Source organism: Erpetoichthys calabaricus, chromosome 15, assembly GCF_900747795.2.
Source record: "Erpetoichthys calabaricus chromosome 15, fErpCal1.3, whole genome shotgun sequence".
NCBI classification, from domain to species: Eukaryota; Metazoa; Chordata; class Cladistia; order Polypteriformes; family Polypteridae; genus Erpetoichthys; species Erpetoichthys calabaricus.
The window spans coordinates 2608011-2628143 of record NC_041408.2 but is presented as its reverse complement, the minus strand read 5'-3'; the positions used below and the strand labels follow the sequence as shown (position 1 = coordinate 2628143).

Below are 20133 nucleotides of genomic sequence, written 5' to 3'. Positions count from 1 at the left end.
CTCAATAGCCACTTGGCACATGATACTCAAGGAAAAAAAAATAAATAAAAGCTTATTGACAGAAGACAAATCCAATAAATGGGAAGAGATATATGAAGAGAGTCCTTAAACAACTGCAAAGGACGTACCTGTAGAGCCAGCCGCCTAACAGTAATGGCTGACATGCTCTCTCTCATCTAAACTGACTGCCTTTGCGGTGCACAGGCCTCTCGCCAATGCAGATTGCTTTGCACTGAGATGCCAAATCATTTCCGAGGAACAAAGTTCCCCGCCATTTGCAAAATAGGAGGATTATTCACCTCGTAATGTAAACAGCCACTTCAATAATATTGGATTTGAAATGCATTATTAGAAACGATACGACTAAATACAATTATTTTCTGCTTATAGCCCTTTCACAATGTTTGAATCAAATTTATATCCACTGAAAGAACAACTCCTTACAAAGCCAGAAAATAAATTGGGAAGAGACAAGAAAGCACAATTTGGCTTTCCAGCATCCAAATGTGGGCTCTCTGTGCAAACACACAATGAACTTTCTAGAATGTTCTAAAGGGTTTTATTTTCACTGCCTTGAAAACCATAACAAGAAAGACGACTAGTTCATTTAGGAAGAGACAAACTCATGGCAAAAACATAAACATAAGCACAAAAAAAGCAGATATGTAAAAATAAGTGAATATATTAAATAGAAGACAACAAAACATTCCTGCACATTCCCCACGTAGAGTATATATGTATATCCCTCCACCAAAGCAGCAACGTGACAACACCATATATATATATATATATATATATATATATATATATATATATGCACATAATAACAAACCCTCCCTTGTCCCACGAATAACAATGAATGAATACAGAAAATGCAAATGATAGTGAACTTGAGTCCGAATATACAACTGTCCTGAATGGGAATGACTGATCAACAGATAAGTGATGTTTGAATTTCCCGGAAAAAATGGAGCAACCTCACCGTGAATCCTCGGCTTGTGGTGGATGATGTAGTCCAACCCCAGGGTCTCTGGCGATGATTGATTTGAAGTAAGTCCGACGGAATGAAAAAAACAAACTGGTTAAAAAAAGCGCGATGTGGAAAACAGCAGGTAAAGTTGGCTCGTTGACGTGAAAATGTAATCTCCATCTTTCTCCTCTCTCCCTCCCTGTTCTCTCCCGATTGTTTATATAGTACTGAGCCGGATGTAATTGATTGTAAACAGGTGTTTTCCATCTTGGGGTCTGCGGTCTCTTTCCATCATCCGTCCCCCCTGTATTTACGGGGACGACATTCACTGACGCACACAAACGGCAAATGGAACGATGGAAACAAAACGCACTCAGTACAAACATTGAACAACACTATTACTACTATGTAGCCCCGCTACACCATAAACTGTTATGAATAACACAGACGTTCAGCTAAAACTCGGGCGGCACAGCAGTGCAGAGGTGAACAAGGCAGCCTCATAGATCACAACGCGCTATTCCTGCCTTGCACTCGATTCTGCGTGGATCAAATGAAAATTCAAACTAAACTGCATGTTTCTTTAAAATAAAAACACTGACTATGGAAAGCAAACAGCAGCCATAAACAAAATGATCATTAATAGGAACTGCTTCTCAGAACTTCACATTTTGTCACCTTAAGAAAGGTCTCTGAGCGTTTCAGTCAATGTGTTTCACCAGGATCAGCCATGTTTTGCTGTCTTTGTATTTTCACGTAAAGGGAAGTTTGGTGATGGAAATTTGTTATCGAGTTATTTCAGATTCCGATTACACAATGTTCAAAATGTCAAGAAAAGTTCATCCTTGCATGGTGTGTGTATTTGTGTGTCTGTGGAAACCCAAGTGGAATGAGGACTTCTATAACCACAAAAATGGCTCCTTGTTTCCACACACGTTGCATTGTGTCGGCCTTATTGTCTTTGGTCAAGAGCTTCTCAACGTACCCTTCAAAAACGTCCCACGATAAAAGCCATAGAAATTGAATAATTTAAGCAGGATTTCTGCAGTCTGCTCTACTTAGTCACAGGACCAGGCCCATTGATTTGCACACATAGCTAACTGACATACATCATTTATTTAATTATAAAAGTACACACATGCACTCAGATACAGTCACACACTCAAAGGACGTGTACATGTGAACATAGGACACAGCTTGTATCCCCTACCGGAGTGCATGCTGGATGATGCGACGATGCGAGTTCTGCTCCAAGCTCCCGTCTCCAGTTTGGGAGCTCTTGAACCCGACACCATCGGTAATGTCACCGATGAGCTGGACAGTGAGGACATCAACAACGAAGAAAGGGGATGGTGTAAAATATGCAAAGTGCTTTTATTTAAAATAACAAAATCAACAGTGTCCAAATAAATAGTGCAGGGTCACAAACAGTCATCCATTAAAAACTAGTGAAAAACGTGGAGGTGAAAAATCCCATCAATAGATCCTTTAAAAACAATGAGGTGAAAACAATGGCTGGAAGCCGTCCTTTCACAGACAAAGCCCGGTGCCTTCTTTCTACTGGCGACTCCCCTGCTTCTCCCCTCCAGGCGAACTGCCATACCTGCAGCGGACCTTCTCCACTTGGCTGGTCTGGTGGCCTCCCAATCCCTGGCCACCAGATTTGGCTTCCCCCAACAGCCAGGACGCTCACTCTGGGGTTCCACTCCAAATCTCCGACTACGGTGAGCCAACCTTCTCCCAGTCACTCCTGCTCCACACCAGCGCTCAGCGGGAGCGACCACTACTGTCGGCCAAACACCCTGCTGGAGCTCGCCTCTCCCAGCTGCCTGCGAACATCAGCGAGTCTGCGCTCTCTCATGCATGCACACACCGGCTCCCTCGCTTCCAGCTGCCTTCTTCTCCCTTAACCTCCGTTCCCTCCGTTTCTTCTCTTTTCCCCCCTTCCGCGCTCACACTCCTACTATATAAGATAATGGGGATGTGGTTCAGGTGTGGCAATTAGCAGTTCTTGGCATCAATTACGGATGCAGACAATTCCTCACCCGTGCACTTAAGCGAGGACCACCTGGGAACCGCTCCGGCCACACGACCACGCCCTGTCTTTAAACTGCGAGTATGGCGATGATCTATTTAACAACTGGCCTTTTTAATCTGAGCCGTGGACCCGCTATACCACAGATGATGAAACACACACACACACAGACAGACAGACACACACTACAACAGACCTGTAAAAGCTGACATGGACCTCTAGAGCCATGTAGCCCCCCACTTGTAACTACTATGCCATGCTGTCTGCCTGCACATTCCGAATAATAATAAAGTCGGAGGTGTACGTTGGATATTATCTTCCATAGTTGCTGAATCTTCAGCTGACACCCTTGTGAACCCAGTATCAGGGTCTCTGTACTTGGACCATTCATCAGAACCCTAGAGGTTTGACTACAAATGCTCAGTGACCTCCCTTTGAATGACTGCAGATTACATGAAAGATGAACATATGACTATGATCAGGTTCAGGATATCTTTAGCCAGGCTGAGCTATTATTGCAATGATGAGAAATTTTATCAGACGGCTGCAAACAAACACAATCATAACACGGCTATCAATTATATAACTACAAGTCACGATCATCGGACAGATAAGTCATTACCCCCCAGAGCATCCCTGTCATCGTCATTATGACACAAAGGAATGATGAAAAATGCATTGAAGAGTTGTGTCACAAATATTATGGAGAAACACTTTTGAGAAAGGCCAACAAAGTTGTTTGCTTTGCAGACACTTGGAGAAAATGGACAGAACCCTCCTAGTTAGACCCTGACATACTGTAACAAAACAACGCTATCTTAAAGATCCAGAAAGCACTAGCAGGTTGCGCCATTCGGAGACCCCATTACTGCTGATCTGCAAAGCAGCGGGTCTTTGAAGTGACGGACTGTGGAAAGCCAGAGGTCCGCACACTCCAACAGCACCAGAGGAAGACTGCAGCTGGAGCACCCAGAGCACCTCCGCTGACTGCAGCACTCCTCTCTGTCTGTCAACTTAACCTTTGGTCTCCCAACAGAGCTGGAATAACGTTTAAGAAGAGCCAAGTATGAAGCTGTCACATGTGTTGTGGTTATTTGGTCACCAGACCGTAAGCCTAATGATCTTTACACACCGGCACAGAACCTTCTCCAACAAGGAGTGGTTGCTCTGAGGCTAGGGATCTGCACTGGCAATCGGAAGGTTGCCAGTTCGAATCCCATAAATGCCAATAGGGACTCAGCTCTGTTGGGCCCTTGAGCAAAGCCCTTAACCTGCAATTGCTGAGCGCTTTGAGTAGTGAGAAAAGCGCTGTAGAAATGCAAAGAATTATTATTATTATTATTATTATTATTAAGGACACAACAAGGACTGCAGGTTGAGCACTACTCAGTTCCTAAATGGTGGTCAAAGTTAACCGGGGGAGTGGGGGTAGAAAAACAATTAGCTACATTATTTACAGAGCTTTGTTACCAATAGACCTGTACAAAGTACAAAAAATCCCAATACTCATCCTCCGTGTATTGATGACACATCGCAAATGAAAAGTGATTGCAGTTCCCTACTGTATCCGTTCTGCCCTCATCTCTACTGCGCATGCTGCACTTCTTGTACCAGGTTTTATTGTCCTGTGTTAATCTTCTTAACGCATTGTTTCAATAAACTGAACCGTACATTGTTTGACACACAGTAATGCAGTGACATTCGGTAGAAAGTGCCCTACGATATCCACATGCTATCGCTTGCAAGTCAGTACTCATTACAACATTCCAAATTCTGGAGTGCAGGGGCCTCATGTATAACGCCGTGCATAGAACTCACACTATAACATGGCGTAAGAACAAAAGCGAAAATGTGCGTACGCACAGAAAAATCCAGATGCAGGAATCTGTGCATTTGCCAACTTCCGCGTTCTTCAGCTACATAAATCCCGCTCAGCGTGGAAATAAACGCAGTGTGAAAAAAGCTTGAAATGTCAACTTTAATCTCGAAATTTCCACTTTAATCAAGTAGTTTATTTTGTCATTAAAGTAGAACATCATAAACTTCATCTTAAAATCGTTTAATTTACTAGTTTCTCAAATCCAATCGTAACTAAAGTAGCATGTGTCATGGACGACCGGCTACAGACTCCGGTCGCCACCCCCAGGCCGCTAGGAGGAGCCCTCCAGACAGCATGATGGTGCCCCGAGCTCCAGCAGGTCCTCATGGACTTTGTAGTTTGTATACACAGCCCTGCTGGATACCTTGGGGCCACCGGGAGTCGTTGTAAGGGGGCTAGTGGGCTCTTATGTGCCCTATAACCTGGGAGTGCGTCATCATCACGTGACAGGAAGGAACGACGTGCTCCCGGGCTGAAGAAAGGACTGTTTACCCTGACCCAGAGGGAATAAGGACTTGTGGGTTTGGCCAGGAACCACTTCTGGGTCAGGGCATATAAAAGGACTGTGGGAAAGCCCAGACACTGAGCTGAGCTGGGAGGTAGGGTGGCAAGTGTCTGGGCGAGGAGGAGAGAGTATTGTTTATAGTGATTATTGTGTAGTATATGAGTAGTGTGGTGTGGAGAGTGCTTTGTGCACGTGACAACAAAATAAAGAGTTGTTATACTTTCATCTGGTGTTCAGAGTGGTACCTGAGGGTTCAAAAGGTGGACCACACCTCAATCTGTTACACATGTTAAATGCTTTGTTGTGTATTTGATCTTATATGTGCTCAATGTGCCTGAATCACTACGTGTTCTTCCTCCGAAAGGACACAGAATCCATTACGTTCGTAATATTACAGCTCTCTGAGTAATTAAAATACTGAGAAGTACACGTGATATCATTTTCATGATGATACGAGTTAAAGCACGTTATTAAACATGGGAACACGGTGGCGCAGTGCTTGTTCATGTCTTACAGCAAGATGCTTGCTACGCCATGCGCGACCTTCAATGAAATGCTTTATTACAGAAGTAGTCTTTCTCAAACGTACTAACCCCCAATTCCTGTCCTTACTTTTCTTTCTCCAAATACCCAATCGCCACACAATCAGCTCTGTAATAGACGTTAAGCCATTTGTAAGCTTAGAACGCACATTCTTCAAAACGTTTAAGGAACATCGAAATATCTTCGTAATGTTTAATTATTCTATCCATCTATCCTTCCAGTGTCGCGCCAGCCACAGCATGAAAACAGCACGAGGCAGGAAAAAACCGTGAACGAAGCTCAAGCTCGCTAGCGCTGCGGCACCGTGTAGTTAAAGTTAAAGTTTTACCTGTATAATATAATCAACATATTTTGCTGCATTTCATCTTAAAAATGATATCGTCATCATACGTACATACGTGCTTTATAAAGTGGCTCAGGATGTGCAATATTATAACTGTATCATAAGTACAATTACCTCACAGTAACTTGCAAGTACAAACAGTTCTACAAGGAGCACTTGAGCCGCCGTCGTGGATGTGGATCTAAGAAAGGGTAACCACACAGGAACAGTAGCACTGCTTTGACGCTGGGTGCCGCCAGTCTGCAAAACCTAATGGAGAACTTGCGTACGACAGGGTATGAGGTACCGTGGAAAAGTGCGTGGCTTTACGCCAAGTGTAGGTTTTATACATAGAGATTTGAACGTGGAAACGTTCTTACGCAACATTTCTGTGCGTACGCACCGTTTATACATGAGGCCCCAGATGTTTTGCAGAGCATCCCATGTGCGGCGGCCCTAAAGCTGCTCCTGCTCAAAGCTAACACTTCCAGGCGTCTGTTGTACTGCACATACATACTGTACGTGCATAGCATGTCTCGTGAAGGTTCTCCTCCAGGTTCGTGTCGGCTTCTTGCTTTCTCTTTGTATCAACAAGCACATGACAGCCAAGGATGAACAAAGTGGCCACCCCCCGCCTTGACACCTTCAGAGACCCCCGAGTGTATGCTTTGGAGGTTTTGCCAGTGTAATACTACGCCATAGTGCCACCTCCGCTTTGGTGGATAACCTAAAACAGGCAGACATAGTCAATGAGCGACTCCTACATATTTACGAACACAGAAAACTAAAATGGCCGACCAGCACCAAGTGCAAAAATTCCTAGCATGGCTCTAAAATTATTTTTGGATTATACAGCCTTGTGTAATGTACCAACAATATCGACACCCAAACAACAGCCCATACTGTGGCTACCCAGCCAGCCTTCAATTTCAAGTTATGTTTATTTTATAGATTGGTGACAGAGCTGGTATAAACTTTGGTTTTATCATTTACTTTTAATCAAGTCTAATTCAATTTGATTCCATATGCATACATATCATAAACCACCCCCCCACCGGACGCATCTCATTCTCAACAATAAATCAGTCCACCCAGGAGGAACCAAAAATGTGTTTTCATGATTTACAACAAATGGGCTTGGAAGAATAAACAGGGTGAGGCCAAACGAGAGAAGTTCCACGCACAACTTTCACCTCCCCGACTCCTGCCATTCGATGTGCCAACTGTTCTGCTGACTCCCACTGGAAGCCTGCTGCCTTTTGCTCTCTAGCAGAAGTCGTCCTTCCCAGCACATCTGAATGATCGTGAGGCCGTGTCAGCGAGGTCAGCGGATGTTCAAAGTCTGCAGGCCTTCCTGGAAGCGCCGCCTCTCACTAGTAGTGTCAGCACAAGTTTATCCACAAGTTTATTCAACTCGGGCCTTGAACTTTTTTATTTTTTATACTCAAACTTTCTTCCAGCTTACATCACAGAAGAAATTTGAAGTACTGGTAGTTCAATTCACACAACAGCAACAAATATGAAAAGCAGCACTTAGTTAAAAGACACCCCTACTAACGCCATAGAAAAGAAAGAGGCGCCACAGAGTAATGAAGGAGGTGGAAGAAGAAGGAGGGATTGGAGGGGTGGGCATCTGGCTAGGGCTCCACGGTGTCAGGCGTGACAAAGAAGCATCACGAGACTTCTAACAGAAACAGTTCCACTAAAGGGCAGCGCCTTAAAGCCAATGTCCCACACGAGCAGCTCTAACAGGATACGAGTGGCCATCACTCACTTCCCCTGGCGCTCGCTTTGCTCGTTTTTACTTTTGTGACTGTTCTCAAAGAGCTGTTTTTACATTTAAACCAGCGTAACATAATAAACAAGGCCTTTCGCTTTCAATTTATAACAAAATATAAAGTGTCATCATCGTGGAACAAGTGTACTCACACATGTGCACAACACATTCTCAGGCCTCCTCAATACATGCTATGCCATGACAAACTGAAGCGGTGTGCCACATAAACAAAAGTATCAACTATTTCTGAGCATATTTAATAAAGTATGTGTGTCTCAGGAACTGCACGTCTGACATTGTGGTCAGCAGCACAGGAGCACCACAGGGGACTGTACTTTCTCCGGTCCTGTTCAGCGTATATACATCGGACTTCCAATACAACTCGGAGTCCTGCCACGTGCAAAAGTTCGATGATGCACACTGCTATCATGGGCTGCATCAGGAGTGGGCAGGAGGAGGAGTATAGGAACCTCATCAAGGACTTTGTTAAATGGTGCGACTCAAACCACCTGCAACTGAACACCAGCAAAACCAAGGAGCTGGTGGTGGATTTTAGGAGGACCAGGCCCCTCATGGACCCCGTGATCATCAGAGGTGACTGTGTGCAGATGGTGCAGACCTATAAATACCTGGGAGTGCAGCTGGATGATAAATTGGACTGGACTGCCAATACTGATGCTCTGTGCAAGAGAGGACAGAGCCGACTATACTTCCTTAGAAGGCTGGCGTCCTTCAACATCTGCAATAAGATGCTACAGATGTTCTATCAGATGGTTGTGGCGAGTGCCCTCTTCTACATGGTGGTGTGCTGGGGAGGCAGCATAAAGAAGAGGGACGCCTCACGCCTGGACAAACTGGTGAGGAAGGCAGGCTCTATTGTAGGCATGGAGCTGGACAGTTGGACATCCGTGGCAGAGTGACCCAGTCAATCATGGAGAATCCACTGAACAGGATCAACTCCAGACAGAGGAGCAGCTTCAGCGACAGACTGCTGTCACCGTCCTGCGCCACTGACAGACTGAGGAGATCGTTCCTCTACCACACTATGCGACTCTTTAATTCCACCGGGGGTTAAATGTTAACATTATACAAAGTTATTGTCTGTCTGTATACCTGCATTGTTATCACTCTTTAATTTAATATTGTTCTTTATCAGTATGCTGCTGCTGAAGTATGGGAATTTCACCTTGGGACTAAAAGTATCTATCTATCTAAAGACCAGTATAACACAAAAGTCCAGTTCAACGCACAAAAAAAGAATTGTTTTTAAATTTAAATGGACTTGATGAACACAACGTGCACCACGTGTTCAACTCTAAATTTAAAGAAAAGGCTGCTGGCTTCACTTTCTGTGATGGACGGAGGAGCTCGTCGGTATTTCAGAGAATTTCTCTCGATTTTGCTCAGGGTATTCCCTAGCAAGGTCCTGAAAATGTAACTTTCCACTTCCGTGCGTTCACGTGAATTCACGATTTAACTATTCAGAGAAACACAAGGTGACAGTTGATTTGTTCCTTTGTCTGCAAAAAAATTACAAGATAAACTATACTTTTTCATAAAATCCATCCATCCATCCATCCAACCCGCTATATCGTAACTACAGGGTCACAGGAGATGCTGGAGCCAACATGGGGCACAAGGCAGGGTTTTCATAAAATGTGTATCATCAAATACAATGCCAGCACAAAAAAGGCCCTGCGCTCTAAGCAGGTCACATTTTATATGTGATGTAATTGACTAAGGTAAAAGGTCAGCATTTTTTCACAGCTTAAGAGAGAATTTGGGTAGCTTTGCTTTCTCCGAATTACCCGACTGGCAGCTCCACGACTGTAGAGCTACAAATGGAATTTCTGACTTGACAACTTGGATTTAGCATCTCATCTGACAGCACGTGAACACAGGAAAGACGCTCATTCCCGGTCCGGTAGCTGTGAGTTTTGTTTGTGCCGAGTGTGTTTGCTTTTTCTCTGTTCTCATTCCAAAACACACACAAGTTAGGTTGAAGCTCCACTTCCAAACCGGCTAACCGGGAGTGCATTAGTGTGACGAGTATTCAACACTCCCAGCCTGCTCCTTACCTCACGAGTAATGCTGCACAGACCGGCTCAGTGACTCAAAATGAAGGCTGCGTGAATGGCTGACCTGTGGTCTGAACTCCCCGTGTTCTGATCAAGTCCAACTCCCACAGTGCCACTTAGTGTCGGGTTTCAGTTGCTCCTTGAACAACATCCGAGTTTCACACAAGTCAACAAATGAGCTTTACTCTCGGCCTGTAACCTCATTAAGTAGGGACTTTGTGCTCGAAGATGCACGATTACACATTTTAATAACAAATCAAAAAACTGGTTAGTTTAGAAATTTAAATGAAGGCCTGTGTTATGGACCAGACTACACCAAAATAAGCAGCTGTAGGGACCGTTGCTTTCCACAGGCCATCAAGCTCACAAACAGGGCTGTGGAGTTGGTAAATATAGTACATCTGGAAAAGTATTCCCAGCTTCATGGCAAAGGCTGTGAATACTTGTGGACATGGGATTTCTCAGTTTTTTTATTTTTAATAAATTTGCAAAAACCTCAAGTAAACTTTTTTCACGTTGTCATTATGGGGTGTTGTGTGTAGAATTCAGAGGAAAAAATGAATTTAATCCATTTTGGAATAAGGCTGTAACATCACAAAATGTGGAAAAAGTGATGAAGCGCTGTGAATACTTTCCAGATGCACTGTAAATCCTTTGACTCGGACTCCTTAGTTTCCGGTACTTCTGACTCCGACTCCTCTGTATTTAATATCCTAACGTATTTTCCATGTTGATTGAAGGAAGACAGCATACACGTCGACATTTAACCACAGAACTACTGGCTAGGAAGCGGGCTCTCTACCGTATTGGCCAAGACAAGACAAGAACTCCTGAACACACCTCCACCATTACACTTGTTAAACACATTAGATCTGAAATCAAATGAAAACACTTTCTGTAATGTACCATAATCCAGATTTCGATATGTCAATATGTGAGTGTCAGGTTGTAGGATCGCTCAGCTGAGCGTCACACTCGTAGTAACACAACTCTGCACTGGGCTTTATTCTTACATCAGAGGAGGACTTCATTAGGACTGTTCTTTGTGAAATGGGACATTTGAACTTGCTGTGTTTTTTTTTTCATTACAATTTAAATTTATTAGGAGTCGGTACATTTTAGTTGACTCCGACCCCAGTTTACCCAAAATTGTCTCCAACTCCTCGACTCCGACTTGGACTCCACAGGCCTGCTCACAAACACTTAATTCATCTCTTTTTGCCCGGTATGGACAGGTTAGGAAATGGATGGATGGACTGATATTGTAGGCGGTCAGGAAAGAGTAAAATGCTGCTGAAATGTGTAAGAGCTCACACTGCAAAGCCACCAGGCGTAGTCAGGGCCAGCGGTGTGGCATTGCAGTTTGTACTGTGACTGCGCCCAAGAATATGAACGAGTACAACACTGTTGGGTTTTATGAGGACTCTTACTTGAGAAATACCCACCTGACTCATCGTGAAAACTGGCTACCACTCACAAGGATGCACTTTACTCGGACTGAAGGACATCAACTATTTATCAGGGTCTTGGAGGCAAAGAAATGGAAAAAGAAAAAAAAGCACTAAAAGCAAAATTTTAAGCGAAAAAAAAAACGGCTTCAGTAACATGGCGGCATTTTGGCTTCAGACCAGAGGATGCTGGCCAAACGCAGTACAGCTGTTAGAGCTTACCTTGTATTTGTGGCTCGAAACTGAAGCCATGTGGCAATTTTTTTCCAGCATTTAAAACAGCACCATCGATCATTGTGTGATAAACAGCTAATGTGGGGGAAAAGGGAGGCAGCGCCTTACTAAGTAAGCAGCAGACTCGGATGCATTGGTGTGTTTGTAGGGGCTTTCGATGCCATATTAAAAAACTCGTTTAAGCACAAGGGGGAAAAAAGTAAAACGAAAAATGACCATCACACACTACACTGAAAAGGCACGGGAGCTGTAGGTACAGCTGGTCAGGCAAGGCTTCCTTCAAGTCTGCAAAAATAAACGTGCTTTAAAGGAATACTCCATACAAAAACGTTATTTCCCCTTTGTCTTTTAGAGTGATGGCCAAGAAAAATTTTTCATCTCATATTTTTAATGCAGACAGTTTCTGACAGATTAGACATTTATGGGGACCAAAGCTGTCCAACAGCAAATACATTCATGAACAAAAATCTCACATTATGTGTCTTACAAGTAAGCCCGCGATTCGCTAGCGAATCGGAAATCCTAGAATGGCAATCAGTTTCTGTTCCGTCCGATATGTGGATGGATGACATATCATGGAGGGCGGGTGCGTCTGGGGAAATGTCATTTAATCCAATAAGCATATCTGTACTGAAGCAGTTTCGTTTTGTGGAGACGTGAGTCTGTTGCCTTCGCTGACACCGACTGCTTGAACAGGTTGTGTTGTTTGGGGGCCACCTACTGACTCTGGGAAGCCGCTGTGTCTGACTGTGGGGCGAGCGCCACAGCGCAATATGCGCCTCGGTGGGAAGCTGCTGCGTGAAGACATATCATGGAGGGTATATGCGGTGGTGTGGGTGGTCGCATCCGGGCAGCCGTACAACCTGGCGTGCACGCTTTACCTGAGGTGTAGTTCACAGGTCGTAGTCTCGTTTCTCTGTTTTCTTTGGTTTGAGCCGCGACTCCAATCGCAAGCGCGTTGTAGGCGCGCACGTTGTCACAGTTGGTGTGTGCCGTGACTCCTTTTGCAAGCGCGTTGTCACAGCATGGACCTTTGGTGTTTCCGTACATCCGGTGAGCTCTGCGCCCTGCACCCATCCAGTTTACAACCTTCGGTTAGTACTATGGATATATAAACGTCTATGCGTGGAAGTGAGTGAGTGTCAGTCTGTCTGTCTGTCTGTCCCGGATGTGCAAGGTGGAGTTGGGGTGAGGGCTCCACCTCCGAGGACACAGAAAACGTCTATGCATTGAATTAAGTGTGTCTGTCTGTCTGTCTAGAAGTGTGAGGTTACTACAGCATGAAGCCCAGAGAGCCGACAAGGCGGCCCCCCAAGTTAACGAGTCAGAAGAAGAAAGCGACTCTGTTGCCGAGAAGAGTCGAATCTCTTACACAAACGAGACGAGCACATCGGCAATACAGTATCCCTTTTACTTTTCCACCCACTGCTAATCCAGAAGTGGAGCCAGCACATCGGCAACACGTATCCTCCTAGGAGACAGAGAGACGCCCAGTGGAGTTCCTTTCAATTACCTGACAGCTCGACATTTCGTTTTTTTTCCCCTGACGATTTCAATAGTTTCTAGGATCCTGGGCTTACACAGCTAGTGTTACATAATCCACACATCAAGTCATTCAGTCGCATGCTCACAAAGTCCTAAACGCATGCATTTTCATTAATATATTGTGAAATAAACCGCCTGTGGAACAGTCTAGTGAATAAAAACAGAACGTGTTCAAAGAGGTATTCTGAATACAATAGAATACAAATTTATTGTTGTATAGCCCAAAATCACACAAGAAGTGCCGCAATGGGCTTTAACAGGCCCTGCCTCTTGACAGCCCCCCAGCCTTGACTCTTTTTTTTTTTGTTCTTTATTTCACCTTATACAATTTCTTGTATTAGGAATTTGTTAGTTTTCGCATACCCCTTGGGGTCAGAGCGCAGGGTCAGCCATTGTACAGCGCCCCCTGGAGCAATTACAGGTTAAGGGTCTTGCTCAAGGGCCCAGCAGAGTAGCATCTCTTTTGGCAGTGACGGGGATTCGAACCGGCAACCTTCTGGATACCAGCGCAGATCCTTAGCCACAGAGCCACCACTCCGAAGACAAGAAAAAACTCCCAAAAAAACCCTTGTAGGGAAAAAATGGAAGAAACACCAGGAAAGGCAGTTCAGAAAGAGACCCCTTTCCAGGTAGGCTGGGCATGCAGTGGGTATCAAAAAGAAGGGGGGTCAATGCAACACAACCCACAGAACAGAACACAAGTCATCCTCAATACAATATAAAAATATTACAAGTATGGAGCAGAATTTAACAGTAGATGATATCCCATAATATGATTTGGATTTGTTTAGAGTCCTGGAGACCTCGGCCATCAAGCTGCCTCCCCCTATTGGCCATTCCACAGCTGAGACAGCCCTGGGCCAGCCAATCCAATGAAAGGACCCCTCTCTGCCCCACGATTCCTGTAATCTTCCATCAGGGATGACTTTACCTTAGGCAGGCAGGTGGGCCGTGGGGGTCGTTATATCACAAGCTTTGTTATCTCCGTTCTACATGAAAAAGCATTCTCGGTCATCACAACAAACTACATGGGTAAGTAACACAAAAACAATCATTATCGGGCGGAGTACGGCTTTAAGCAAAATGGTGATAACCGGGTAGGTGACAACGGTATGTTAACGCAGCGCCATACTGTACGTCTCATCACCGCTACCTTAAAACATGCTGATAATTCTGATAACTCCCATTCTTGGCCATATAGAATTCCTTGCCATTTTTCTCCTACCCCAAGTCACTCTGCAGAGACGCACAGAGGGAGACAGAAGCTCGAGGGCAGAGTGCCTCGGAGTAATTACAAGGTAAGGGCCCTGCTCAAGGCCCAGTAGGGCAGCATTCCTTCTAGGACTGCCAGGATTCAAACCAGTAACCTCCCACTCACCAGCACAGATCCTTTAGCCAGACGGTCACCACGGCTGACACAGAAGGAGAAAGAAAGAAAGAGAGGAAAAAATCAAAAAGCTTCACAACATCAACTTCATTCGAATGAAAACCCGTAAGATGCTTTCCAGAATAACCGCTGCACTTCTTATTGTGCCAATCGCAGACCTTTATAGGAATGCAAAAAAAAGCTCCATAAGCAGGTCAGACATTAATAATAATAATAATAATACATTTTATTTATATAGCGCCTTTCCCATGCTCATTACTCAACCACTACAGAAGACAAAACAAAACAAGATTTCATAAACGGGTTTGACTAAACAATTGTTTTCATGACTCAATTACTTTCCTGTTATTTCTTTAATTGTTTCAATTTGACTTACTTCTAGACCCTGCTGTGCTAAAGAGAAATGACTTTACAACTTTAACAAACGGCTATCCTGATTGAGCTCTTCAACCATACAAGTCAACAGCTCAATATAATCACGTGAATCATTTCTATTAGTTACGTTTTACAAACTGAGGACGACCTCTGTGCGTTCATTCATTCATTCGATGCCACTCTTGCATTATTTGAACCCTCTACTCTGTTTGTGTAGTGAGAACTCAAGTAAAATGTCCCCTTTTATTGGCAAACTAAAAAGATTACGAGGGGCTTCTGTAGACGAGATGTGATCAAAGCGGTCATTCGAGCCATTCTCACTTCGGACTGCCGGATGAAGCAATACAGATTAAACCCAACGCAAAATTTTGTTCACTTCAGCCTTAGTTTATATATTAAATGGGTTTTAATTAATTAAAAAACACCACAAATACTCAAAGGTGGTGGAGTGAGGGGTCTCATCAAATAATACGTTCTGAAGACGCGTTTGATGGGGTTGCGTTTTGTTTGTGCATCTTGTTCTTTCAATAAAGAAATATTACGTGCTCTAAATACGCTAACATACAGCACATATAGCAATGTCCTTCAACAGGATCCAATTCTAGCACAGCAAATCAACTTTTACATTTGTTCAGATTGTAATTCTTCCCAGAAAAAAAAAATGCTGACAATTTCAATTGACACTGTTAATCCTTTCCATGGATGACACATCACATTACATTATATAAAAAATATTCTTGCTGTGCACAGCCGTTGCCCGGATTATTTTTGAAGCACACTGTTGTACTGGATATGTTACTGTCCTTTATTTGATCGGGACGTGTTACAATATTTTATTTGCAAAAACACCGATTACTATTTAACACAATGTCTTCTAAAGACAAAAGGACTACAATGGTTATTTACTAGAGAACGGCTTCTGCCAATCAACCATAAGCACAACACAATGTAAATAAACATTTGATTCAGTTTCTCTCTCTTTCCTCAACTTTATACACTCCCTCATAATGAAGCCTTCGTAATCATTCGGTACTCAGACTATGAATACCAACAAACCCCCGTAATCGACGGGACACTCGCACTTGTTCCCTAAACTCACTGCCATTAAGAGCCCTTTGCCCAAAGACATAAACACAGCACAGAGCAGGACCCTAATGCTAGGTTTCTACTTAAGCTAATATTTATGCCTCCGTGACCTGAATTGGATAAGTGGGCTTGAAAATTGATGTCTGAATCGTTGCTGATTTGAGTCTTTATAAATCCAATGAAATGGCAGAACTGCATCTGCGGCTCAATGACAGGTGTCTTTAGCGGTGGGCCTCCGGGTCAGAGCAGTGCGTTTCAGCCGATATCCAAAGACGTTAACGTTTCTCTTCGGAGGTTTACATCGGGTGGTAGGTTTAGGAATTCTTGTTTCATGTGTAAGGCTGGGCTGTGCGGATAGAAGCTGAAAACATTAGGATTCTTTTGCTTTTCTGTTTCTTTTTACACACTGGCTGTAAAATGCTGCAAGCACTGGTCTCATGACAGAAGAATTTCTTTACAGCAGGAACTCTGAGCAAACAAACGCAACAATACACAAATGCTTCTACAGTTTGAAAGTGTCAACTAAACTGTTCCAAATAGAAACTGCTTGAATGTTGATGCTGAAGGATGGATTGATTCGACTGTGTAATCTGTAATAGAAAACTTAAAAATAACAGAGACGGTCAAAGGTCTGGTCGGACTGATTCAAAGTAAACAATTACACAGGAAGCAATTTCAAATTAGAATTTCTGTATGATGCTACAGCCAAAACGCAAACAGCAAATCCAGATTACATGCAGATACACAATAAAAAGAATACTGCTGCCTTGCTCTGTGAAGAAATAAAATGGTTCATTTAGCTTACGATTTTAACTCCATGATTTATCATAAAGCTCATGGGGCAAAACAACTTACCCCAAACCATGGAACTCTCACATTAACAGCAAGTATTGATCACTACAAATAAAGAGAGGCAACAACTAACTACTGTGAAGGTATGAAAGGAGGAAACAGGACCTCATTAACACAAAATATGTTTTTGAAACTAACACAGTAAAATACAACCTCTAAAAAACAATAAAATGCATTATTAAAAAAAGAAGAAGTTCACAGCTATAGAGATACATGTTGGCTTTGTCCAGCTCCATGTGTGCCGACTCTTGCCAACAAACGCACACAAACAGTAATGCAAGTTCCCGTCTGGGCTCTCAGCAGCACAGAATGACAAAATCAGACTCCTTTACATCTAACGGCTGGAGTGCAGCTCAAGATAACAACCCAATCAGATCGGTGCCAGATTTGCTCTGCTCCAGTCTGATCGAGTCAACCCTGCACCCAATCACAGCATCTAAATATAATGAGAGGACAAGCAAAGTTTGAAACTCAATAGCAGCTACTGACCAAATGAAATGAGTAATAAAGACTGCTCTACTGTAACCTCTAGCTGGCACAGGATTGCCAAATCGTTTCACCATTCGAGATAACCCGTAATCACAAACGTCAATGAAACGCAGCACACTAAAGGTGCAAGTCCATTCACAAGACTGAAGCCTCAGACTAAGGACTATGGGAACCTGGAAGTTATGTAGTTGAAGACAAAATTCGGAAAGATTAAAAAACACGACAATAAGGGGTCAAGTCTGCACAGCTAATGCTCGCTCTAAGGCGCAGGACAGAAGTAACGGGGCAGCTCGTGGCATGACAGCGACTAGATAGCAGTCAAAAATCATAACTTGCCAATTCATTTAGTTTTCCTGTTTTGAGAAATTTTGAGAGCGACTTCACAAGCACCTAAAATTCTCTGTGGAGGATATTCTGACGGAATGCTGAATGAGACATTGGAGGAGCTCAGCTATTACTCAAACTCCCTCGACTGCCTGCTCCTCGAGAATAAAAAGAAAAGGACTGTATTTATCGTCTAAATGACAAACTTTATGGAAATACTGACTCTGCTCTACTGCTAGTCTCAATCCACTATCAGTTTAGTTCATTGTTTAACTCCTCAATGATTAATATGTCGAGGGTACCGGGTCAGCTTAACTATCATGTCGAGGGTACCGGGTCAGCTTAACTATCACTTAAACAAACACATTTGATGGACTGAATGGCTTTTCTGTTTGTCAGAATTCTTAGGCTCTTCTTACTTTTCTCCCAATAGTTTGTCATCAAGCATCTTTTGATTTCACGTCCTGTGAAAGGTGGCATACAAAATAAAAGACCAACTGGCAATGGCAGTAAAACAGTACAATGACACGAGTTCTCCTTACCTGTGTATCCTGCGGACCAGCCCCAGGAGGAGACCATGGCCAGGAGCCACTTAAACATCACTCCTTCAATGTACCAAAAAGTAGGACTGTCCAGCAGCCGAAGAGGCTGAAGCAGAATCAGATAGAAAACGTAAGAAGGGATGGCCACAAGGTTGTTGAGGACCATGAAGGTGAAACGGAGCACACCCTTCAGCAGCAACCAGCCCATCCTGCGAGCTTCTTCTAAGGTCAAAGCCATCCTGGTACCCCTGGAGTGGAAACGCACAGAGTTAGCAGCAGCAGCAGAAGCAGAAGCAGCAGTCGGCGGCAAGGAAGACGCTCGGGTCTAACACGGTGGGCACGGCGAGGCGGCACGCTCGTCAGGCAGACCACGCCCCCTTCAAATAAGGCGCGCGCATCGACAACGGGACCATCTCCAAGTCAGCCCAGGAAGCGACGCGCCCTCACGCCCTTGGCGCGTGCTGCCCGCTTTATGACACTCCGCTTCGGCGGAGGAACAGGTTGGCCTACAAGTCACACCCAGGTGGAGTGAAAACTGAAAAGGGGAAAAGTTTGCAACAATTGGCGACTGCGCCTTTGAAAGTGACCCCTGCTACGGCAATGACCTTACGACACCGCTCGAAGACAGACTCGGTGAGAAGCACGGAGCGAGAGCGTGCGCGCGCACACACACACATACATACATACATAGTCACTGGCAGCCAGGCAGGCACCGACACGCAAGTGCCAACCTCGCCCCCTCTGCTCTGTCCGCGCGAGCGGCGGTCTGCCGCCAGCCCAGCGGTCGCTGCCAAGCTCAACGGGGCGGAGGTGGGTGCGTGACGCTGGAGAGCTCCTCTATAGCAGAGGCGGCCGACTTTCCAGAAATGCAACAGAGCGGAGTCCGCCGCCGCACCAGTGAAAAACGCGCTGGAATGCAACGCACCGACGACCAGTCTCCACAAGGATAAACGACGCACCAGGCAAAGGGGAAGCCTGTCCGGTGAGATTTAAATGACACGCCAGAGCCCGCTCGTCGCCCGCCGTTCAGCGCCTCAGATCCTACTCACACTGATGCCTTTTTCCCGGATGAAGCCAGACGATGTTACAAAAAGATGGATGTCTGTATCCAGTCACATGTGCTTCCTGCTCTATCCGTCCATGGTCTTATTCTTCCCCACGAGCCTGTAGACACCTCTCGATCTGGTAACTCGGCCCCATCTCAAATATTTGAAAAGCCAAGATCGGAGACTCGCCACACACTTCACTGCTGCCCGGCCGATCCGTGCATTTCAGGCACGCTGCCGACGCGTCTTCTCTCGGCGAGGCGTGTGCTTGTGCCCGTCAGTCGCCGGCTCCTTCGTCTCATCGGGCGGCTGCCTTCCACTCACAGCGCGCGCCCCGCCGTACCAATCCGCTCGGCTCCACTAGCGACTCTCCGCTACGCTTCTCTTTACGTCCAGCCAGCCGCTCAAGGGAGAACCTCGCGGATCGTGACGTCAGCGATGACAGCGCACGTCGCGGCCTCACGCAGCCCCGGACACGACTCGAGCGGCCGTCCAGCCGGGGGCTCCCGAGCCGAAACACACACATACACGGAGACACAGGAGAAGGACAGGCGAAGAGTGGAGAAGCCGCGGGGCAGGTGAGGTGGCACTCCGGCTGACCTAGTGGCTCCCTCTTCGGCAGGTCGCTTTAATGCGGAGCGACGAGTATAGCAGCCCGAGCCTGGAGGCGAGGCCCGCTATAGACGCAGAAACGGC

General features: G+C 45.0%; 1 protein-coding gene across 1 annotated transcript in view; it reads right to left on the bottom strand.

Moving 5' to 3' along the window:
* The window catches only part of lpgat1 (lysophosphatidylglycerol acyltransferase 1), a 104484-nt gene extending 84604 nt beyond the window's left edge, over positions 1 to 19880 (bottom strand). The window contains exons 1-2 of the mRNA XM_028820912.2: positions 19441 to 19880; positions 18392 to 18639 (exon numbers count right to left, since the gene is read on the bottom strand). Of these exons, the coding sequence (XP_028676745.1) occupies positions 18392 to 18629 (238 nt within the window). The 5' untranslated portion in view covers positions 18630 to 18639; positions 19441 to 19880. The remainder of the gene's footprint in view (positions 1 to 18391; positions 18640 to 19440) is intronic.
* Positions 19881 to 20133: the final 253 nt, after the last annotated feature.